This window comes from Geotrypetes seraphini, chromosome 10 (genome assembly GCF_902459505.1).
Source record: "Geotrypetes seraphini chromosome 10, aGeoSer1.1, whole genome shotgun sequence".
Taxonomy (NCBI): Eukaryota; Metazoa; Chordata; class Amphibia; order Gymnophiona; family Dermophiidae; genus Geotrypetes; species Geotrypetes seraphini.
Genome location: NC_047093.1, coordinates 135928467 through 135952916, shown reverse-complemented (window position 1 = coordinate 135952916; position 24450 = coordinate 135928467). Strand labels below are relative to the sequence as shown.

The 24450-nt window shown below is 44.1% G+C and overlaps 1 protein-coding gene across 1 annotated transcript in view; it reads left to right on the top strand.

Moving 5' to 3' along the window:
• The window catches only part of LOC117368622 (vomeronasal type-2 receptor 26-like), a 50613-nt gene that overhangs the window by 5397 nt on the left and 20766 nt on the right, over window positions 1-24450 (top strand). Inside the window, exons 3-5 of the mRNA XM_033962351.1 lie at window positions 17461-17618; window positions 18299-18519; window positions 23199-23490. Coding sequence (XP_033818242.1) covers window positions 17461-17618; window positions 18299-18519; window positions 23199-23490 — 671 coding nt within the window. The remainder of the gene's footprint in view (window positions 1-17460; window positions 17619-18298; window positions 18520-23198; window positions 23491-24450) is intronic.

Below are 24450 nucleotides of genomic sequence, written 5' to 3'. Positions count from 1 at the left end.
AAAAAGAGATATAGCAAGTGATAAAGGGGTTGTGATGACTTCCTTATGAGGAAGGGTTAAAGAGGTTAGGGCTTTGTAGCATGGAAAAGAGATGGCTGAGGGGGGTTATGATCAGTGGTGTAGTGAGAGAGCGTGAGGGGAGCGGACCGCTCCGGGTGCCGCCTTGGTGGAGGGTGCTGGCACCGTTCCTCCTTTCCGCCCACCCACCTATTCAAATCTTCGCCAGCAGCACCTGCTATTTGCGCTCTCCTGGTGTCTTTTTTGCAGTTAGAGGTCCATCTGGCATCTTCTAGTTTCACCTGATCCACACCAGCCAGAACCAAAAGCAGGCAGGCCAGACTTTCTAATCCAGTGTTTTTCAACCTTTTTTGGGCAAAGGCACACTTGTTTCATGAAAAAAATCACGAGGCACACCACCATTAGAAAATGTTAAAAAATTTAACTCTGTGCCTATATTGGCTATATATAAAGTAATTCTCTTGAATAGGAATCAAATAAACACAAAGAAAGTATTTTATAATTACTTTATTATGAAATATTAAGTAAACAGAATAGTGAAAAATTATAAAATACTTTATTCAGTGCGAAACCTGGGCCTGTTTGGCTGAACACAAAGCTGATATTCTGGATGGAATCGAAGAAAGACACACGTAGCTCTTCGTCAACAGCTCTCAATCTCTCTCTGTATTTGGTTTTTATAGCATACAAAAATAGACAAATATACCCTCCATCCTTTTTATTAAACCACAATAGCAGTTTTTAGCGCAGGGAGCTGCGCTGAATGCCCAGCGCTGCTCTTGACGATCATAGGCTCCCTGCGCTAAAAACCACTATTGCGGTTTAGTAAAAGGTGACCATATTGTAAAATATAGACAGCAGATATAAATTCAGAACTGTGCATAGTAAGTGAAGGGAAGTTTTCATCTCTGGGAATTTACCCAGTTAACTATTAAGTTATTTGGGCAAATTCCTTTGAAAACTGTGGTAATACTGCCTCCACTTTGCTAAATTTAAAATAAAATCATTTTTTCTACCTTGTCTGGTGATTTCTGGTTGCATTTTCTTCTTCTGACTGTGCATCCAATCTTTCTTCCCTTCTATCAGCTTGTAGGCTTTCTCTCCTCCACACCTCATTCCCTCCCCCAACTTTTTCTTCCTCTCTCCCTGACCTTTCTTTCTTTTTTTCTGTTTCTCTTCTTTCCTTCTGTTTCCCTGCCTGCCCCCTTTCTTTCTTTCTCCCTGCCGTTCCCCAAGCCACTGCCACTGCCGCTGCCATCGGGGAACAGGACCCACCAATGGATAACAGGCCCCAAAGCCGACGCCGACGCATGCTCTCCCTGATGTCAATTCTGCAATCGGAGAGGAAGTTCCGCCCAGCCAGGCAGCGATTGGCTGGCCCGAACTTCCTCTCCGACTGCAGAATTGACGTCGGGGAGAAGAAGACTTATCGGCTCGATAGATTAGATCGCCAAGTCCTGGGTGATCGACTCACTTTGCCTTGGCGAGCTACTGGCGCCCCTGCCTCGGGCCCCCTGTCAGCTCCGGGCCCCTGAATGCAGGACTGGTAGTACTGCCCTGATGGCGGCCCTGCGGCACACCAGGCAACATCTCGTGGCACACTAGTGTGCCGCGGAACAGCGGTTGAAAAACACTGTTCTAATCTACACGGCTGTGAGGAGAAAATAGTGCAGGAGGCCAAAAACTTCAAGCCCTTCTTCAGGTACGTGAAAGGGAGAAAACCCACAAAAGAGGCGGTGGGACCACTGGACGACCAGGGAAGGAAAGGGTGCAGCAAGGAAGTCAAACAAATCGCAGACAGACTAAATTTCTTCTTTGCGTCTGTCTTTACAAAGGAAGACACTACAACAATTCCAGAAGCAGTGAAAGTATTCAAAGGAGTAACAGAGGACAGCCTTACCACAGTAGAAGTGGACTTGGACCAGATCTATCGCCAGATCGACAAACTCAAAAGTGACAAATCTAGACTGGACAGAATTCATCCGAGAGTCTTGAAAGAGCTAAAAGTGGAAATCGGAGAACTATTGCAAAAACTTGCCAACCTGTCAATCAAAACAGGACAGATACCGGACGACTGGAAGATAGCGAACGTCACGCCGATATTTAAAAAAGGATCAAGAGGAGTACCGGGCAACTATAGACCTGTGAGTCTCACGTCGGTCCCTGGGAAGATGGTTGAGGCGCTGATCAAGGATAGCATAACCCAGCACTTAGACACACACGACCTGATGAGAGCCAGCCAACATGGATTCTGGAAAGGAAGTCATGTTTGACGAACCTACTTCAATTTTTTGAGACAGTGAACAGACAAATTGATAATGGAGAACCGGTGGGTATTATATACTTGGATTTTCAGAAAGTGTTTGACAAAGTTCCACATGTAAGACTCCTCAGGAAACTGCAGGGCCATGGAATAGAAGGAGATATACTAAGATGTATAGGCAAATGGCTGGAGAACAGAAGGCAGAGAGTGGGCATAAATGGGAAGTTCTCAGACTGGGAAAATGTGACTAGCAGTGTGCCCCAGGGCTCGGTACTTGGGCCCATCTTATTTAATATTTTCATCAACGACCTAGAGGATGGAACATCCAGTGAGATCATCAAGTTTGCAGATGACACAAAGCTGTGCCGAGTCATCAAATCGCAGAAGGACAGTGAGGAACTCCAGAGTGACTTGAGCCGATTGGAGAATTGGGCAGATAAATGGCAGATGAAGTATAGTATGTCAGGTGCAACTCTGGGAAAAACCGAACAGGAAAAGGACCTGGGAGTATTAATCGATAGGACTCTGAAGCCATTGGTGCAATGCGCGGCGGCAGCGAAGAATGCAAATAGAATGCTAGGCATGATAAAGAAGGGAATCACAAGTAGATCGGAGAAAGTTATAATGCTGCTTTATAGAGCAATGGTTAGACCACACTTGGAATACTGCATCCAGCATTCGTCTCCATACCTAAAAAAGGATATAAAACTGCTGGAGAGGGTGCAGAGGCGAGCAACAAAGCTGGTGAAAGGTATGGAGAACCTGGATTACAAGGAACGACTTAGGAGACTGGGGTTGTTCTCTCTTGAGAAGAGGAGACTGTGAGGGGATATGATCGAGACTTTCAAAATACTGAAAGGAATCGACAAAATAGAGCAGGAAAAAACATTATTTACAATGTCCAATGTGACACGGACAAGAGGACATAGACTGAAGCTAAGGGGGGACAAGTTCAGGACAAATATCAGGAAGTTCTGCTTTGCGCAGCGAGTGATGGACACCTGGAATGCTCTCCCAGAGGAGGTAATTGCGGAATCCACCGTTCTAGGATTTAAGGGTAAGTTAGATGCACTTCTTTTTACGAGAAGCTTAGAGTGATATGGAGACTAAAACTATGTCAGGGTACACCTGGCAGGGCCTCCGCATGTGCAGATCGCCGGACTTGATGGACCTAGGGTCTGTTCCGGAGATGGCACTTCTTATGTACACCATGCAGCCGGTGAAAACCTTGAGTGTGGTCCAGATGAGCTCCAGGGAGCTGGCTGTGGGCTCCTTGCAGAATGATCCAACCCAGTGGCCTGAGCCATCCTAAAGCTCTGAGCCCTCTATTTATTTCTATAGTGCTACTAGACGTACGCAGCGCTTTACATCAAAACATGGAAGAGACAGTCCCTGCTCAAAAGAGCTTACAATCTAGTCAAGCCAAACAAACTGGACACAAAGGTGCATGTATACATAGTGCTCAGGTGGGGGAATTACAGAGAGAATGATAAGACAAATATTGGTGCTTAGAAGGTTTATTTAAAATGTGATTATGTCGCTTATAATACTTCTAAGCAATGTACACTTTAAAATGGGGTACAATATTATAAAATAAGAATACATCGCAAATCATACAAGGACCAACATGATATAACAGGGAAAGGGGCTGAACTACAATAGTTATAGTAAAGAAAGGAGTCTAGGGAAGCACATAAAGGATTGACGGGGGAAAAGTAGGCTGGAGTTTGGAATTGAAAGCAGTTTCAAGGAAGTGGGCTCTGCGTCTGGATTTGAGTACGGAGCCTGATGTATTGAGTCAGGCAGTTTGTTCAAGGCATATGGTGCAGCATAGTACAAGGGACAGAGTCTGGAGTTAGCCATAGAGGAGAAGGGTATAGATAAGAAAGACTCGATAAACGGAGTGCTGGGAGAGGGGGAGGAGTGTTGGGAGAGGGGAGAGATACTGAGGAGCTGCGGAATGAATACACTTGTAGGTCATTAAGATAAGTTTGAACTGCATGTGGAAATGAATAGGGACCCAATGAAATTATTATTATTATTATTAGGTTCTTATATCCCGCCATACCCAAAGAGTTCTAGGCGGTTTACATCCGTTACATTAGGATCCGGTCTGAACCCGGATTTACAAAAATTTTGTCGGAATTGCAGGTAGCGTGGGAGGAGGCAAAGTAGTTTTAGCACAGGTTTATCATAGTTGGGTTAGAAGATAAAATGGAGGGAGTGGGAAACCAGAGGAGGGGGGGAGAGGGAGGTGGGGGTGGGGGGGTTGGAGTGTATGCGGGGAGTAAGGATTAAGGGTCTTGTTCGCGGAAGAGGTGTGTTTTGAGAAGTTTTCTGAAGTCTAGGTAGGTCGGGGCCTCTAGCATCATTTGGGCTAGCCAAGGGTTCAGCTTGGCCGCTTGGAAGGCAAAGGTTTTGTCGATGAATCTTTTGAGCTGGCATGATTTTATGGAAATGACTTGAGAGGGGTAATGTGGGCCTAGCCACATTGGTGGAATAAGAGGCGTGAAGCAGAGAAGGGGAGAGAGCTGTGCGCATTGCTGATTTGCATATGCAACAAGCCAATCAGTGCCAATAAATGCCAATTTTCAATCAATAATTGGCACAAATTAGAATTTATGCACACTACCTTCTAAGTGTATTCTATAAAGTGGTGTCTGTAAATTCTAGTGTGCGGATCTCAAAAGAGGGTGTGGCCAGGGGAGAAGCAAGGGCAGGTCATGGTCTTTTCTAAAAGTTAGGGACACTGTTATAGAATATGCCCAATCCATGCAAAAATTAGACACAGGCATTTAGGCCTGGTTTTATTGGCATAAATGCTTGTACCTAAATGTTAGTTGCACAGACGGGTGCTTTGGGTGATTCTATATTTAAGTTTTTATATTGATTTCAATATAATATCAAGTAAAACTTGTGCAGAAAGCAAATTTAAACATGCATATTGCAATCATATAGGTCCATACTTTAAAAAAAAAAAAAAAATTAAGCAGTTTACAAGAAAAACTTATGGTAAATTTAGCTCGAGTCCTCTTTAGATCCAAGATTTTAATTGCGAGAAAATGAAAAAAAACCCTAAAACAATCAAAAAGGAGTAATGATATACTTACAGATCGGGAAGAGAGTTACTATTTTCTTTTAGAGCTCAAGCTTAAATTTTCTCCTTGTCCAGACGGGACATAGCCAGAAAATTAGTCAAATGTTGGGGCTTAAAAAAATACATATTTAATGGAATGATAACGGACAATGCACTTACAAGGATGTCTTAAATAAAAAGTAGCCCCCAAGGAGGTGACCCCCGGTTTCAAAAGAAGGAAATCACGTCTACCTTTTTGAGTTTCCCTTGAAACATCAGGGAACATTTGAATTTTACATCCAAGAAATTCCTTCTGTTTATTCTTTAGAAATAGTCTCAATAACCAAGATTTATCTATAGAAAGAGCCAATGTGGCTACTAAAGTTGCAGGTATTACCACATCTTTGTCTGACTTTCAAGATCTCAGTTATATTCAATGCTTGTCCTTCAATAGGATCAGGTTGTTGTTGATGCAGAGTTTTACTGGGGAGATAATAAACTTGAGAAAATGGTGGAAGATTATCTTCTGGAACTTTGTGTGATTCTATAAACCATGCCTAACTCTAGAGGTGGTTTATAGCATCATGATAAGTGTTGACCTTGGTGTTGATATTTTAGGTGACATATAGAATTTACCCCTGACCGTGCAAGTCTGCCCATTACCAGCCTTAGTTCTACACAGCCAGAGTTGCCATCTAAGCTCCACTGGATACATCAAACACACACACAACCATTTAAAAATTTTGCTTTTTATACCATTCATTTTCTGATCCTCTCTAGCTATCAACAGTTCTACCATGTCTATGACAGGACAAATCTTGGCACTAGAGAGTGACACGTAATCATTAACTGTGGTTACAGTGGGAATTACTGCTGTAATGGAAAGGCCTGTAGGCATTTACCCAGTATTGCTGTGGTAACGGTGGACTGTTCTGCGATAGTGCTGTGGGAATGGTAACCAATGCTGTGGTAATACAGTAATGGGAACATCAACTGGCTCTCCCTGAACCCTACCTTTAGACCTTGTGATCTAGAGGCCCTGTTCTAGTCATGGCCACCGCTGCAAAAGATTTTCAAGATGACTGCTGAGACTTCATGTGGCAGCCTTGCGAGATCTTACAAGTCTCAGCAGCCATCTTGAAAATCTTTCAGAGTGGTGGCCTTGGCTAGAACAGGGGCAGGAAAGACTTGGGCTCTTTCTTGTTCCCAAAGAGACCACTAGAGATGTAGTAATGTTCTGAAACAGGGATAATATCAGCACACTGATATTTTGAGGCCCTGTGAAAGAATTATGAATTATTCCTCATTCCCTCTCCCCTCTTGCCACGTAGCCATTCTAAAGCAAGGGAAAATGTTAGCACCTTGTGACAGAATGCTGAGGCATTCCCCCCTCCCCTCTTGTCACAAGACCCCTGTCACATAACCCTTACCTTAAGCAGTCCTTATTTGGAAAGGACATCAGCTGACAGGCATTGAGGATGTGCAAAAACACAGGTATTGTCTAAGTGCTGAGTTGGAGGGTGATCACGAGGTAAAGCACGAGGTAAAGGGAGAGTGATCACGATGTAAAAGCATGTACCTGTGTTTCCACCAATGTAAAAGCATGTACCTTTGTATCCAATCATTAGATGTGTAAACGAGGGAGTTACTATGATGTCATTAGCTTAGAAGCATAATAAAAGGGACTCGGAACTAGCCACTGGCAACGCCTCCATCCCAACTCATCCTGCGTGTGTGTGTTTGCTGTGTTCCATTCCTATATAGACCAGGTTTATTGAGGTAGGGCGCGGAGAGGCGTCATAGCATGGGGGAAGCAAGGAATAAAAGGGTTGTGGAATTGGGGGGTGAGGGAGGAAGGGCTGGCATTGAGTTGAGAGAGGAAGGGATTGTGGTATGGGGGAGGGACAGAAAGATGGCAGAGCATATAGGGAGGGATGCTAGCCAACCAGAAGAAGGAGGGGGGAGAAGTTGCAGGTAGGGATGTCAGTCTGCCTTTCAACCAGGGCAGGAATGCTTGCCTGCCTGCCAGAGGATGAAGGGAGGGATGTTTGCCTGCCTGCCTTCAGGCCAGCCATAGGATGGAGGGAGAGATGCCAGCGAGAGGATAGTGGAAGGGATGGAGAAAGGGAGGTATGCCAGCCTTCCAGCCAGAGGATAGAGGGATACCAGCCAAAGGGAGAAAGTGAGGGATGCCAACCAGCCTTCCAGCCAGAGGATGGAGAAAGGGATGTCAGCCAGCAAGATGAGGGTGGAAGGGAACAGCATAGAAGGAGGGATACCAGTCATCCAGAGGATAAATGGAGGGATGCCAGCCAGTCTGCCTTTCAGCCAGCAAATGGAGGGAGGGATGCCAGAGCAGGGAAGGAGGCCATCCAGTCAGGGAATAGAGGAGGGATGCCATCTCAGTCAGAGCGTGGAGGGGGTGAGGTGCCATGGAAGGGGAGATGAGAGAAATGCCAGGGGGAGGGAAGGGAAGAACACAGATTCCAGGGGGGGAGGAAAGAAGAGATGCCAGTGCACGAGGAGAGAGGTGGAGACAGAGAAGAGAGAAAAATGGAGAGGGGGTGAAGCTGAAATGAATCATGTATAAAGGAGAGAAGAGAAAAGCTGGATGGAAGGAGAGAGGATAGTTTATGGAAGGGGCATAGAAAGAGGAAGGATGTCATGGAAGGGGAAGAGAAGATAGACAGTTGATGGAAGGGGCAGGGAGAGAGACAGGACGGATAGTGGATGGAAGGGAGAGAGAGGGCAGACCCTGGATGGAAAGAAGAGTGAAGAGATGAGGAAAGTAGAAATCAGAGATGACAAAATGTATAAAAAAGATTATTTTTTGTTGCTTTACAATAAAGTTATATTGATAACTGTTTATAAATGGAAATAAGGTAATCTTTTTTATTGGACTAATTTTAACTTTTTATTGTTTACTAACTTTCAAAGAACAAAACTCCCTCAGGTCAGGCAGTGAACTCATATATTAAATCTAGAAGTCTGTTAAAAACTTAGGGCTCCTTTTATGAAGGTGTGCTAGCGTTTTTAGCACATTAGCTGAAAAACTACCGCCTGCTCAAGAGTAGGCAGTAGTGGCTAGCATGTGCGGCATTTTAGCGTGCGCTATTCCACACGTTAAAGCCCTAACGCACCTTCATAAAAGGAGCCCTTATCTTTTCTAATAAGCTTAGGGCCTCTTCTATTAAACTGCACTAGCAGTTTTCTAGCACGGGGAGCCGCGCTGAATGGCCCACGCTGCTCTCAACGCTTATAGAGTTCCTATCAGTGTCGGGAGCAGCACAGGCCATTCACCATGGCTTTCTGCGCTAAAAACTGCTAGCACAGTTTAATAGAAGAGGGGATTAGTAACATATTGGTATGAATATTGAGGGAGAGATTTGCAGTTGCTGCTTTTAAATTATATTTGTTTTTATAATCCTTTGGTTTTTTTTAATTTTAACTAGAATTTTACTTTCTAATTCATTATTTTTTCTGAATTTTCACCTTCCTATTGATGATGGAGTTATTTTTGTTTTGTACTATATAAACAGCTCTGATGATTTATTGCACAATGATCTATAAATACCAATAAACAGTCTACTGTACTGACCTGAGGAAAGAGGTTTTGGCTTCTGCAAGCTTATTGAAAAATGTATTAGTACAATAAAATGGGATTTTATTTTTTCCATTTATTGTTTTATTTGTATTTGTTAATTTGTAAAGTGGTGATTGTCAGATTTTTTTTTTTTTTCAAATTTACATCTGTCTTTATATTTTGGTTTTTCCCTCTCCCCCTTTTTTAATGTAACCTACCCATCCTGCTCTTTCCTTTTGTTTCCATACTCGTCGTTTAATGTACGATCTTTGTGTCTTTGTTACAACTCTTGTTCCCTATCAATTTTTTTATTTTACATTTTTATTATATTTATATTGTACACAGCTTAGATTTACCTTTATTTTATTAGCAGTATATCAAATAAATTGAACTTGAACATGTGCTATTGTTTCTATTTCTGTAGTCTTGCATTGTATGCAGGGTCTGGCTTCTTGGTGGTTCAGTTTAACTTTGTCTACATATTTCTATTGTTAGTTTGTATATACAGTAATTATCCCATGCTTAGTAAGGGTCTGTCTATATGAAAGAGACCAGTTTTTTTCTGATAGCATTGAATGTCTTTGTAGAATCAATCTGTACTAACCAGTTTGTTTAGTAGCTTGGAAACATGAGTATTTCTAAAACTTAATGCTAAACCTACATTTTGACATTTAGTAGATGGTCCCTGCTTAGAAGAGTTTACATTCTAATTTAGACAGACAGGGTTAGGAATACAGTACCCAAGGTGAGAAGAGCTAGGAATTGAAAGCAGTCTCGAAGAGGTGGGATTTTAACTTGGACTTGAACACTGCCAGAGACGGAGCCCACCGTAGGGATTCGGGCAGTTTGTTCCAGGCATATGGCACAGCAAAATAAAAGGGATGGCGTCTGGAGTTGGCACTGGCAGAGGAGGAGAATGGCACAGACAGGAGGGACCAGCTGAGTGGAGCTCGTGGGAGGGGGGAGACATAGGGGGAGATAAGTGAAGAGAGATAGTGAGGGGCAGATGACGACTGGTAGACACATTCTATAAAGTGCTGTGTGTCAGTTCTAGTGCACAAATCTGAAAAGCAGACGAGGCCAGGGGAGGAGCATGAGCAAATCGTGGGCGTTCCTAAAAGCACTGTACCCCTTTTCTCATTGTATTGAACCACCCTTTGCCATTCTCTGTCCCATTAAATCTCTGGAACTACTGCAGCTCGCTACTCTCAGGACTTCCGCGTAGCCATCTCGCTCCCCTCCAATGTGTCCAAAATTCAGCTGCACGACTCATATTCCAGGAGAGTCGCTTTATTCACGTTACCCCTCTCCTAAAGTCACTTCATTGGCTTCCCATCCATTTCCGAATACAATTCAAACTCCTCTTACTGACCTACAAATGCACCCACTCAGCTGCCCCTCACTATCACAAGGGGGCACTCGGAGAAATTAAAAGGGGGCAGGTTTAGAACAAACGCTAGGAAGTTCTTTTTCACCCAGAGGGTGGTGGACACATGGAACGCACTTCCGGAGACCGTGATAGGCCAGAGCACATTACGGGGCTTCAAAGAAGGTTTGGATAGGTTCCTAGAGGATAGGGGGATTGAGGGGTACAGATAGGAGTTGAGGTAGGTTATGGGAATAGTCAGGGACCATTGCACAAGTGATGGGCCTGGAGTGCCGCCACGGGAGCGGACCGCTGGGCGGGATGGACCACTGGTCTGACCCAGCGGAGGCAAATTCTTATGTTCTTATCTCTCTTCACTTATAATAATAATAATAACTTTATTCTTCTATACCGCCACAATCTTGCGACTTCTAGGCGGTTTACAATCAAGAGTGCTGGACATTCAGCGAGTTACAATGTGCAGAGTCAGAGGAAATACCGAGTGCATAAACATTAAGGAAGCAAAATTATAGATATATAAATTTGTTGAGCGAGAGTATACGGTATACAGATTGGAAGAAATGTCCAAGTGGGCCTGTTAGGGGAAGGCCGTGCAATTAAAAAAATACAGCGAAAATTACGATATGATAACAGTAACAATTTATATATATCATAGAGCCATGGAGTTTTAGGCGGACTTAAGAGGGGGGAGAGAGAAGAGTAGGTCAGTTGTTTAGGTATTTCAGGAATAGGTGTGTTTTTAGGCGCTTCCTAAATTCCTTGTAGGTAGTGGGCGAAAACAGTTGATCTAGGTCTTTACCCCATAAGGCTGCTTGGTGTGAGAGAAGGTGATCATGGTGTTTTTTCAGTTTGCAACCTCTGATTGGAGGGGAGACGAAGTTTGAATGTGTGCTTCTCTTACGTTTGTTGGTGGAAAAGGAGAAAAGGTCCGTTATGTATTTGGGGGCTAGTCCATATAATACTTTGAAGCAGAGGCAGGCGAATTTAAACTTTACACGTGCTTCTGTCGGCAGCCAGTGCAACTGCCGGTAGTAAGGTGTCACATGATCGAATTTCTTCAGTCCGAAGATAAGTCTGACCGCAGCATTTTGCATTATTTGAAGACGTTGCATATTCTTTTGGGAGACTGCTAAATAGGCTATGTTGCAGTACGAGGGATTGCACTAGGATTCTGAATGCTGACGTATCGAAATAAGATTTAATGGATCTGAGTTTCCAGAGAGTGAAAAAACCCTTTTTGATTACGGAGTCCACCTGGTCTTTCATGGTTAGGCATTGATCCAGGGTTACCCCTAGTATCTTCATGGTGGGCTGAATAGGGTAATTGAGTTCATTGATGCATAGTGGAGTTTTATTGTCAAGCGGGTGAGGAGAGGCAACGAAGAATTTTGTTTTTTCTGGATTAAGTTTGAGCTTGAAATCTGTCATCCATTGTTCCATCTCGTTTATGGCTTCGGATGCCTTGGGAATGGTTTCCGAGATAGAGTTAGTGAATGGGATGATGATCGTAAAATCATCTGCGTAACTGAATAGTTTTATCTCCCCCTATAATCCCCCCCCCCCATGTGTGCTCCGCTTAGTTGGTAAGTCCCTCCTTTCTGAGCCCTTCTCTTCGGCTGCGAACTCCAGACTCCGTCCTTTCTGCCTTTCTGTGCCGTCTGCTTGGAACAAGCTGCCTGAATCCCTACAGCGGGCTCCATCTCTGGCAGCGTTCAAGGCCCAGTTAAAAGCCCACCTCTTTGAGAGTGCTTTCGACCCCTAACTCCTCTCACGTTGAGTTCTGCATCCCCAGCCCTATATGTCATGTCTTTCTGTCCAAGTTAGACTGTAAGCTCTTCTGAGCAAGGACCGTCTATAAATGTCAAAATGTGTAGGGCTGCGTATGCCTTTCGGCACTATATAAGTGACAAGTAGTAGTATGTTTATTAACATTTTTGACCGTACTTCAGTTTAGCAACAGCACGGATTACACATAATAAAAATAGAAAGGAACGCCAATAAAACATAGAAAAGCAAAAAAAAAAAAAAAAAAGAAAATTAAATCCCAAAAATTAAAAATAAAAATAAAGTCTAAATAGTCTAGTAGTAGAATCTGATTTTTTGGGATGTCTGTTTAGTTACATTGAGAATTTACTCTGTTGTGTTGGATTTCATGTATGCGTTTTCTTTACCACTGTCAATAAAAAGTTATTACAAAGCCTAAATATCTCCAAAACCTCTAGGAGTCTTCTCTCTTATTTGTCAGGCTCTAAAAGGTTAACCACCTTATTTTCAAACTATAAGAGAAAATGATAGAGTTTGATATCAGTACAAATTTGTGTTCTTTTCTATGTCCCAAAGGAATGTTAGACTGTTATTATCACCAGGGTCCCTTATTATCTGTCACACCTACTTATCATGTAATGCACTTAGGAAAGCACCTGAGGACCACTTTGTTAACTACAACTGGAGAATTGCAGGGATTAATTAGCAAGACAAGCTCCAGGGAAAGAAGATATAAACTTCTTAACTTGACAGTAAGGCTAGTGGCATATCATTTTTTTTTTCCCTGCCAATTTCTCTCCAGATTTCAAATCGTGTTTCTCTGTTTCTTTTCTTGTCTTTCCTTTCTAGACCTCTTTTCGGGTTATTTGACCTTTTCTAGAGGTGTCCTGATTGCTTCGATTTATGTCCCTGATGTTTCCTTGATTCCTGTTTCTCATCTCTTCTTTTTGTTGCAGTTAATCTTTCTTTGGTTATGCTCCTGGTCTCGTCTTTCCCTTCTAGATCTTTCATGTCATTTGATCTTTTTTTTTTAAGAATTATTTCCTAATTGCATTTCTCTTTAAGTCTTTGTTGTTTCTTTGATGCTAGGTATTATCTCTTCTCTTTTATTGGCTGTTAATCTTTGGTTATTCTCTTGATTTTATTTTTCTTTTCTAGATCTCTTTTTGTGTTATTTGACCTTTTTTTAAATTATTTCCTGAATTTCTCTTAAGTCTTTGTTCTTTTTTTGATGCTATGTCTTCTCTCTTCTCTTTTTGTTGGCTGTTAATCTTTGGTTATTCTCCTGGTTTCATTAATCATTTATAGATCTCTTTTTGGGTTATTTGACCTAATTGGTTTGTTTGTTTTTTTACAATTATGTCCCGATTCCTTTAATGTCTTTGCTGTTTCTTTGATTGTCCTTCTTGTCTCTTCTCTATTGCTTTTAACCTTTCTTTGGTCATTCTTCCAGTCTCTTTCTATTAGATTTTATTTGATGGTCTCTTTCAGGGTACACTCTGCTTTATTTTATTCTGTTTTCCCTGTTTTAAAGTTTAATTCAGAAAAAGCTAAGTTTTTCTTTGCCATGCCAACTAGATTCACGGAGGATAGCCTGAACTCCAATGGTATGGTATATCCTATACAATCTATAAAAATTCTAAGACTATAGCTAGACAAAAACTTGACAATGGTGCACAAGTAGATGCTGTGGCTTGGAAAACTTATGTGCTTCGACAGTTGTGCTCTATTAGATTTTATTTTAATGACTTATCCATTCGGATTCTAGTACAGTCATTAGTATTGTCTGTTTTCGATTACTGCAATATTGTTTATTTGGGTGGTTGTCATAAACATCTTTGTAGATTAAGTGCAGTACGTTTGATTTTTTTTTTTCATCTGAGTAAGTTTGGCCATGTAATCTTTCACTATCACGAGTTGCAGTGGCTCGCATTAGATGCTAGGGTCATTTTTAATTTGGCTGCCTGTGTTATAAACTGTTTCATAGTTTGGCTCCTGGATATTTAGTTGATCTTTTGTCTTACAACCTATCTCAGCGTCCTTTGCGTAATTTTTTGGTTTTTTTAAAAAAACTTTATTTTTATTAACATTTAAAAACAATAATTCACAAGACCAGGGCTGTGGAGTCGGAGTCGAGGAGTCAGAGACAATTTTGGGCACCTGGAGTCGGAGTCGTGGGTACGGGTAACTAAGGAGTCGGAGTCGAAGGATTTATCTACCGACTCCACAGCCCTGCACAAGACAATCTCTTGTTACAGGAAACTGAGAGAGAAACAATATTATAAGGAAAATTATTCTAAAACAAGCCTTAATTTTATACCCTTCCTTAGACCTCTATTGGTGGGGAGTGAACAAAGGAAAATAACAAGGCGTTTAATAAGAGTCAAATCTTAAAGAAAAGGCTTAGGCTTCCTTTTACTACACCTCAATAGCGGTTTGTAGCTCAAGGATCCACGCTGAATGCCCCGCACTACTCCCTACGATCATAGGAACTCTACGAGCGTTGGAAGCTGCGCGGCTCCCTGCGCTAAAATCTGCTATCACGGTTTAGTAAAAAGAGGCCTAAATGTGCCCCTTTACGTACTATTCTAATCCCAAAATTAGTCTTTTATAATTTTCTTCAAATCAAGGAAGTCCTTCAATTGTTCTGGGGAGTAAAAAACATAATTAGAACCAGGCATTTACATGGATAAGCCAACAAAAAAGTTGCTCCTATTTTAATAGTCTCTTGTCTTAAAGATTTTTCTCATAGTAGATGACAGCAGATAAAGACCCGAATGGTCCATCCAGCCTGCCCAACCTGATTCAATTTAAATTTTTAAATTTTTTTCTTAGCTATTTCTGGGCAAGAATCCAAAGCTCTACCCGGTACTGTGCTTGGGTTCCAACTGCCGAAATCTCTGTTAAAACCTACTCCAGCCCATCTACACCCTCCCAGCCATTGAAGCCCTCCCCAGCCCATCCCCCACCAAATGGCCATACACAGACACAAACCGTGCAAGTCTGCCCAGTACTGGCCTTAGTTCAATATTTAATATTATTTTCTGATTCTAGATCCTCTGTGTTCATCCCACACTTCTTTGAACTCAGTCACAATTTTACTCTCCACCACCTCTCTCGGGAGCACATTCCAGGCATCCACCACCCTCTCCGTAAAGTAGAATTTCCTAACATTGCCTTTGAATCTACCACCCCTCAACCTCAAATTATGTCCTTTGGTTTTACCATTTTTCTTTCTCTAAAAGAATTTGTTCTACGTTAATACCCTTCAAGTATTTGAACGTCTGAATCATATCTCCCCTGTCTCTCCTTTCCTCTAGAGTATACATATTCATGGCTTCCAGTCTCTCCTCATACCTCCTATCATTTTCGTTGCCCTCCTCTGGACTGCCTCAAGTCTTCTTATGTCCTTCGCCAGATACGGTCTCCAAAACTGAACACAATACTCCAAGTGGGGCCTCACCAATGATCTGTACAGGGGCATCAACACCTTCTTCCTTCTACTGGCTACGCCTCTCTTTATACAGCCCAGCATCCTTCTGACAGCAGCCACTGCCTTGTCACACTGTTTTTTCACCTTTAGATCTTCGTACACTATTATCCCAAGGTCCCTCTTCCCATCCGTGCATATCAGCTTCTCACCTCCCAGCATATACGGTTCCTTCTGATTATTAATCCCCAAATGCATTACTCTGCATTTCTTTGCATTGAATTTTAGTTGCCAGGTATGAGACCATTCCTCTAACTTTTGCAGATCATTTTTCATATTTTCCACTCCCTCTCCGGTGTCTACTGTGTTACAAATCTTGGTATCATCTGCAAAAAGGCACACTTTTCCTTCTAACCCTTCAGCAATGTCACTCACAAACATATTAAACAGGATCATCCCCAGCACCGAACCCTGAGGGACTCCACTAGTCACCTTTCCTTCCTTCGAGCGACTTCCATTAACCACCACCCTCTGGCGTCTGTCCGACAGCCAGTTTCTAACCCAGTTCACCACTTTGGGTCCTAACTTCAGCCCTTCAAGTTTGTTCAACAGCCTCCTATGAGGAACTGTATCAAAGGCTTTGCTGAAGTCTAAGTAAATTACATCTAGCATATGTCCTTGATCCAGCTCTCTGGTCACCCAATCAAAAAATTCAATCAGGTTCGTTTGGCATGATTTACCTTTTGTAAAGCTATGTTGCCTCGGATCCTGTAACCCATTAGATTCAAGGAAGTACACTATCCTTTCTTTCAGCAACACTTCCATTATTTTTCCAACAACTGAAGTGAGGCTCACCGGCCTGTAGTTTCCTGCTTCGCCCCTGTGACCACTTTTGTGAATAGGGACCACATCTGCTCTCCTCCAATCCCCACTCCCGTCTCCAGAGATTTGTTGAACAAGTCTTTAATAGGACTCCCATTGCTTTGTCCACCTTCAGTTTTTCAAGTTGCTCATAAACACTCTCCTCCATGAACGGCGCAGAATCCACTCCATTTTCTTGTGTAACTTTGCCAGACAATCTCGGTCCTTCCCCAGGATTTTCTTCTGTGAACACTGAACAGAAGTATTTGTTTAGCACATTTGCTTTTTCCTCATCACTCTCCACATATCAGTTCCCAGCATCTTTTAGTTTAGCAATTCCATTTTTCATCTTCCTCCTTTCACTAATATATCTGAAAAAAAATTTTGTCTCCTTTTTTTACATTTTTAGCCATTTGTTCTTCCGCCTGTGCCTTCGCCAAACGTATCTCTCTCTTGGCTTCTTTCAGTTTCACCCTGTAGTCCTTTCTGCACTCCTCTTGGGTTTTTTTATATTTCATGAACGCCAACTGTTTCGCCTTTATTTTCTCGGCCAATAGTTTGGAGAACCATATCGGCTTCCTTTTTTCTCTTGTTTTTATTGATTTTCTTCACATAAAGGTCCGTAGCCATTTTTATCACTCCTTTCAGCTTAGACCACTGTCTTTCCACTTCTCTTATGTCCTCTCATCCTAACAGCTCTTTCTTCAGGTACTCTCCCATTGCATTAAAGTCTGTACATTTGAAATCTAGGACTTTAAGTATCGTGCGGCTGCTCTCCACTTTACCCTTATATCAAACCAAACCATTTGATGATCGCTACTTCCTAGGTGAGCACCCACTCAAACATTAGAGATACTCTCTCCATTTGTGAGGACCAGATCCAATATCGCTTTTTCCCTCGTGGGTTCCATCACCATTTGTCCGTTCCTGTGTAGTCTTTGCAACGTCTGCAATTTTTTTGTCCTCCAAAAGGAAGATGAGAATTTTTAAAGTAAAGTCTTAATACCATATTCATATCCTGTTCAAAAACAATTAATACGTCTTTTGCATAATTTTACTTATTTTGTGTTTCTTTCAGTTAAGGCAGTGAATTGCGTACTGTGTGTCGTAGCACGATTCCGGGTGTGCCACGGCGAGACAGGAGCCTGTCACTGCCAGCACAGCCGCTGGCGCCTCTCCTCCTCTCTGTCCCTCCCCAGCAATGATGGGATTTACAAAACCCGGCAGTATGTCCAGGTTAGGGAGGGTCCCTGAGTTCAGGGCTGCATCTACAGGGCCTCTGAGCATGCCTGGATGTCGACGTGATGACGTAACGCACCTGTGTGTGACATCACCAGTCGACGTTCGCACATGCTTAGAGGCCCTGTAGACGCAGGGTTATCAGAAAATCCGGATCCCTAGACCCGCCGCCCCAGGCATGCCCAGTTCCACCCGTCCTCGCCCCGTTACGCTCCAGTCCCGCGGATGCCCTCATGCCCGACAGTGATTTGTTCCAAGCTTTTCAAAACCCAGACTAAGTGCCGGGTTTTGAAAAGCCATCCAGACATCAGGGAACCCTATGTAGACGAAGCACCGAGTTTAGTGTGCCATGGCTGAAAAAGTTTGTGACACACTGAGTTAAAGGCTGTACACATAAATACTTAGAGCAAACACTTTCTTATCAGGCAGCCCACTGAGAACAAGAATTTAATCCTTTGATATTATGATATCCTATTTACATTATAGAAATCTGTTGAAAATTTATCTGCTTAGAAAGTTTTAGGGGGAATGATATTGTTATACTGAGGTTAATCTTGTATTTCACTGTCTGTCTACAGTCCTCTTTATAATGTTACTCGCGTTGAACCGCAAGGCATTGTGGGATAGAAATAAAGCTTTATGTTATGTTCTGTCTCTTGCCCTTTTTCTACTTCCAGTTCAAAGAGCAAATGAGACTTTTTGGGTATTCAGTTATCCTGCTGCTTATTTTTCCTGTGGAGGAAGTCCCAGCCCCCGGTTGCAAACTTGAGCTTCAGGAGGTGATCCCTTTTTCCATGGATGGAGACTTTGTCCTGGGGGTGGTATCTTTGGCACACACCGGTGTGGTTTATCCAGCCCTTAACTTCAGAGGCCGTCCTCTACCAGCACGCTGCAAAGAGTAAGACATACCAAGTGGGGAAACCTATGGTTTTAGTTGATTGCTAGTTTACAGGCCTGGTTCTATGAGTTGACAATATCCCGAGAATGCACGCTCAAATCCAAGCAACAGAAGCCTACGCTGTTGGCGTGAATGTTTTCAGGTGATTTCTAATTTGGTTGCGTTTATGCCACCCAGAATCCATAAATCCAGGATTTTAAAAGCTACGTCCTATTTTTCCATTCAACAGTATTTGTTGTTTTTCGAAAGCAAAATTAAAATTTGAATTTTTTTTTTTTTTGTTATTCACATTCAAACAAGGGTATTACTAGTGGCGTAGTAAAGGGAAGAGGGGCGGACCGCCCCGGGCGCAGTCTCGGTGGGGGCAGCAGCACCTCTCCATCCCCCACGCCATACTCATGCCCTCCCTTCCCCGCTCCTGTACCTCTTTAAAATCTTCGCCTGCACAAAAAAACTACTCTAGCCTGCTACTCGGGCAGACTTGGCTCCCTCTGAAATCACTTCTGGGTCACGGGGCCAGGAGGTGACGTCAGAGGGAAAGCCAGTGCCCATGCGCGCAGCAGGCTGGAGAATCTGTTGGCGCTGGCGAAGATTTAAAGAGATGCGGGAGTGGGAAGAGAGGGCATGAATGTGGCGTGAGGGTGTGGAAGGATTGGGGGCGGAGAGGAGGTCACGGGGGTTGGCACGGAAGGTGTTGGGGCGGAGAGGAGGGCACGGAGGGGGTGCCTCCACCCTCCTACTCTTGCCACGCCACTGGATATCACAGTGTGGAACGATTGACCTATGTAAGTGGAGTGCTATCATTTCATCAAAGAGTTCTACTACACTAGAAAAACTAACTTCTGTTGTAGCTCTGACTTTATGGAACGCCATGCCACCTCAACTCCGCCTCGAAAATTCACTCGACAAATTCAAGACTAAACTAAAAACGTTCTTATTCCAAGACGCATACCATAGCGTCTAAATATTTCCTTTCCAATAGCTAGCAAAATAAACACGAACCGCTTTTAAGAAGCGATCCCCATTCCTGGTGTTTCATCCTCCCCCCCTTCCCTTTAATTAATTTGTTTTTAATGATGTAATTATTAACTTTCCCTTCCCCCTTTACCCTCAAGCTCATGTTCGTTTTTGTAATTTGCCTATTTAATGTTCACATTTCCCCCACCCAAAATTTATTTTAACTTTTCATTTTTTTAGCATTGTAAACCGGCCAGGTGCACGTCGATGGTCGGTATATTAAAATTAATGAAACTTGAAACTCGGGGGCTAATTGTCCCACTTGGTCTCTTTGGAGTTTCTGAGCACACTTTAACAAAATTTTTTTTAAAAAAATTAAGGGCTCCTTTTATCAAGCCGCGTAATAGCGCACGCTAAACCGCCGGCCGCTCTAGCCGCTACCGCCTCCTCTTGAGAAGGCGGTAGTTTTTGGCCAGCGCAGATTGATAAAAGGAGCCCTAAAAGTTCATTATGGACCCCTTTTGAAGCGGGTGCCAACCTCCCTCGCTACACCACTGGTCGTCACCGTAGACTAGTTGTCTACCTCAAAGTGGTAGGTGCCTACCATCCAATTTACATTGATTATGAGGCGCTAATTTTTAAATATCAGTGCCGATTAAACCTTTTAAATAATTAACAGGCGTAAACAGGGTAGGATTAATTCGTCGAGGGCCCCTAGGCACACAAGTACACTGGGCCCCCCTGCCCCGCCCCACCCCACCATGCGCCCAGGCAGAAACAGGAAGCTGCGTCAGAGGGAAGCTTTGGGCAAGCAGCACCGCTTGCACAATTACAGTTCCTGTTGCCTTTCTTATCCACGTTGCTTGCTTGTCTTACTTTCCGTCGATGGGGGAGGGGGGGGGCGCGTTGCCAATTGATGCTGGAAGGGCCCATCGCCGTTTGGAAAAAACAATGTTGATGCCCTCCTTCATCGGGCCCCCTTGACCATTTCGGGCCCTAGGCATGTGCCTACTTGGCCTATTGGTTAATCCTGCCCTGGGCGTATAGATTGGCTAGGCACGCTGATCTAGGTGCCTATCTTTAGGCGTGCCACACCGCAGGTTGCTGAGCAAGATGAGTTCTTTAGGTTTGGGCGACACATTAACCAAATGGGTTGGGAACTGGCTTGGGGGTAGGCTTCAGAGGGTGGTGGTGAATGGCACCCCCTCCGAAATGTCGGAGGTGATAAGTGGAGTGCCACAAGGCTCCGTCCTGGGCCCGATTTTGTTCAACATCTATATAAGAGACTTGACAGAAGGGCTCCGAGGTAGAATAACATTATTCGCCGATGATGCCAAACTGAGCAATGTGATGAGCAAAAGCACAACAGACAAAAAAGCAATGGCAGACGACATGGTGCATGACTTACTTCTGCTGGAGCACTGGTCTAGGTCCTGGCAACTCAGCTTCAATGCCAAAAAATGCAAAGTCATGCACCTGGGAAGCCAAAATCCATGCAAGATTTACACCCTAAATGGCGAGATTCTGACAAGAACTGAAGCAGAAAGAGACTTAGGGGTGATTGTCAGGGAAGACATGAAGTCTGCAAACCAAGTGGAGCAAGCTTCATCCAAAGCAAGGCAAATCATAGGTTGCATACGCAGGAGTTTCGTCAGCCGTAAACCTGAAGTCATTATGCCACTGTATAGATCCATGGTGAGACCGCACCTGGAGTACTGTGTGCAATTCTGGAGACCGCATTACCGCAAGGATGTGCTGAGACTGGAATCGGTCCAGAGAATGGCCACCAGGATGATCTCGGGACTCAAAGAGCTCCCGTACGAGGAGCAGTTAGGGAAATTGCAGCTCTACTCACTCGAGGAACGTTGAGAGAGGGGAGATATGATCGAGACATTCAAGTATCTCACGGGCCGCATCGAGGTGGAAGAAGACATCTTCTTCTTCAAGGGTCCCGCAGCAACAAGGGGCCATTCGTGGAAAATCAGGGGCGGGAAACTGCACAGTGACACTAGGAAGTTCTTCTTCACTGAAAGGGTGGTTGATCGCTGGAATAGTCTTCCACTTCAGGTTATTGAGGCCAGCAGTGTGCCGGATTTTAAGGCCAGATGGGATAGACATGTGGGATCTATCCGCAAAGATAGATAGGGAGGGTCACTGGGGTGGGCAGACTTGATGGGCCGTGGCCCTTATCTGCCGTCTATTTCTATGTTTCTATATTTATTGAATCAGGGCCTCAGCCTACATCTATTCCTCTAGCTATTTAATTCAACAATCTATCCAGTTATCAATTATTCAGCTAGAAGTAGGGTTATCACCTGGCCCCGCTTTGTTCCACCCCAGTCCTGCCCCGTTCTACCCACAGCCCGGCCCCGCTCTGCCCCTAGCCTCACTCCCACATAATCCTCATGTCTCCCGAGCTCAGAGTTGTGTCTGGAGGACCTCCACACAAGTGCGGATGTCGGCGTGATGACATCACATGCATGCGCGCACGTGTGTGACAGCATAGTAACATAGTAAATGATGGCAGATAAAGCCCTGAACGGTCCATCCAGTCTGTCCATAAGTTATAGCCATTAAAAAATACATGATTAGATTAACTTGTCTCTTCTTTGATATTTCTGGGCCGTAGACTGTAAAGTCTGGTATTGTCCTAGGTTCCAAATGCTGAAGTTGCCGTCCAAGCTCACTCCAGCCTATCCAACCATCCCGTTATTTGCAGGATACCTACTCTAAAGTCTAGCCAGTAACATCCTCATGTTCCATATTAGTGGAGTTCACATTGATGCCCACCCCAGCCCATCCTACACCGAATCACTATATATGGGACACAGACCTTGCAGATCTGTCTGATACTGGCCTTAATTCTTTAATTTACATCCTTTGTTTTATAATTAGAGATCCTCTATTTTTATCCTACACTTTTTTGAATTCCATCACCATTTTCCTCTCCACCACTTCCCTCGGGAGGGCATTCCAGGCATCTACCACCCTCTCCGTGAAGAAGAATTTCCTAACATTGCTCCTAAGTCTTCCTCCCTAAAAACTCAAATTATGCCCTCCAGATGCGACCCCGAACTCGGGGCCTTCCAAAACCCGGACAAACTGCTGGGTTTTAGAAATCTCTCTAGGCACTCGGACAGTCCTCTAAAAAAGGGACATGTGCAAGTTTGTCCAGACATCTGGTAAACCTAGCTAGAAGAGCTAGAGCCTTATGTTCTTATGAACGCTCTCCCGGAAGAGGTTGTGGAGGAAACCACCATTCAAGGATTTAAGGGCAAGTTGGATGCACCTCTTCTTGAAAGACACATTGAGGGATACGAGTAACTAAGGTATTCACCAGGGTAGGCCTGGCTGGGCCTTTGCGTGTGCGGATCGCCGGACTAGATGGACCCAAGGTCTGATCTGGTGCAGGCATTTCTTATGTTCTTGTTTGTATTTAACCTAGAATCGGTGCAGCACTCTTGGTTTCAACTAGCTACAGTATGTAGAGAGTTGGAAGTTAAAAAAATACAAGGGGCTCATTTTCAAGGCACACATGGTACTTTGTGTGTCTAAGTCCTCTGAAAAAGAGCCCACAGGTGTCTTCTTTGGATTTTGAATTGATATAGCATACTGTTCCTTAATACACTGGGTACACATTATAAGATCAGTTTAGGTTCTATTGGGACAGCATCTTCCAAATGTGGAAATACGATGACAGAAGACTGTTTTCTTCCTGCTAGGTTTCAGGTGCGGTATTACCGTGATCTTGTAGCCATCTTGTTTGCCATAGAAGAAATCAACCAGGACAAGCATCTGCTGCCGAATCACACCCTGGGATTCTGGATCGTGGACTCTTGTACTTCAGAAGTGATGGCTCTCCAAGGCACTCTACAGATAGTGTCTGGAGGAAACCGTGTGCTCCCAAATTATATGTCTGAGGCTCACCCGAATCTGGCAGGAATCCTTGGGGAGATCTTTTCTTCATTGTCTGAGATCATGGCCAGAATATCAGGAGTATACAGGATCCCACAGGTATGAGTTTCTATGTCTTTCTGTCGATAACTCATTGAATTATCACTTGAATACATTACAAGGGAGGTGGTAGAGAGGAAAACAGTGACAGAGCTTAAAAAAAGCATGGGTAAACACGAAGGATCTCTAATCAGAAAATAATAGGTATATATTGAAGAACTAAGACAGTACTGGGCAGACTTGCATGGTCTGTGTCCCGTATATGGCCATTTAATTGAGGATGGGGAGGGTTTCAACTAGTGCTGCCCGATTCACGATTCAAATCGGTTCACCGATTCACTTTGGGTGAATCGATTCGAATCGGTTCAACACACAAAAAAATTCAGCTTCCCAATTCACCTGATCCTCACCCCCTAAAGCAGGAGCAGCAGCGCTGCTCTTGCTGGCCGGCAGCTGCCACACCTGCTTTAGAGGGCGAGGGGGGAGGGTCGGTCAGTAAGTGCTGCTGTCGGCTTCCCCCCCCTCAGCGTCCGGCTTCCACCCCCTTGGCCTCCCGCTTCCACCCCCTGGCCTCCCGCTTCCCCTCCTGGCCTCCCCGCACTGTTTACCTTCTAGGAACAGCCTGCAAACAAGATCGCGGTGCTAGCGATCTTTGTACTTCTTTGGAGCTGTTTTCTCTGTCACGGTCCCGCCTCTCATCTGTCGTCAGAGAAGGGGCGGGACCGCGACAGAGGAAACAGCTCCGAAGAAGTACAAAGATCGCTAGCATCGCGATCTTGTTTGCAGGCTGTTCTTGGAAGGTAAACAGTGTGGGGAGGCCAGGGGGGAAGCCGGACCCCAGTGGGAAGCCAGGGGGAACATGCAGGCCTTCCGGGGGGGGGGGGGGGTGAGGAGTGAGCAGTCCTTCAGAGTGGGACAGGCAGGCAGGCCTTCAGGGGGGACAGGCAGGCAGACCTTCAAAGGGGAGGGACAGGCCTTTAGGGGGGACAGGCAGGCCTTCAGGGGTGGGATATGCCTTCA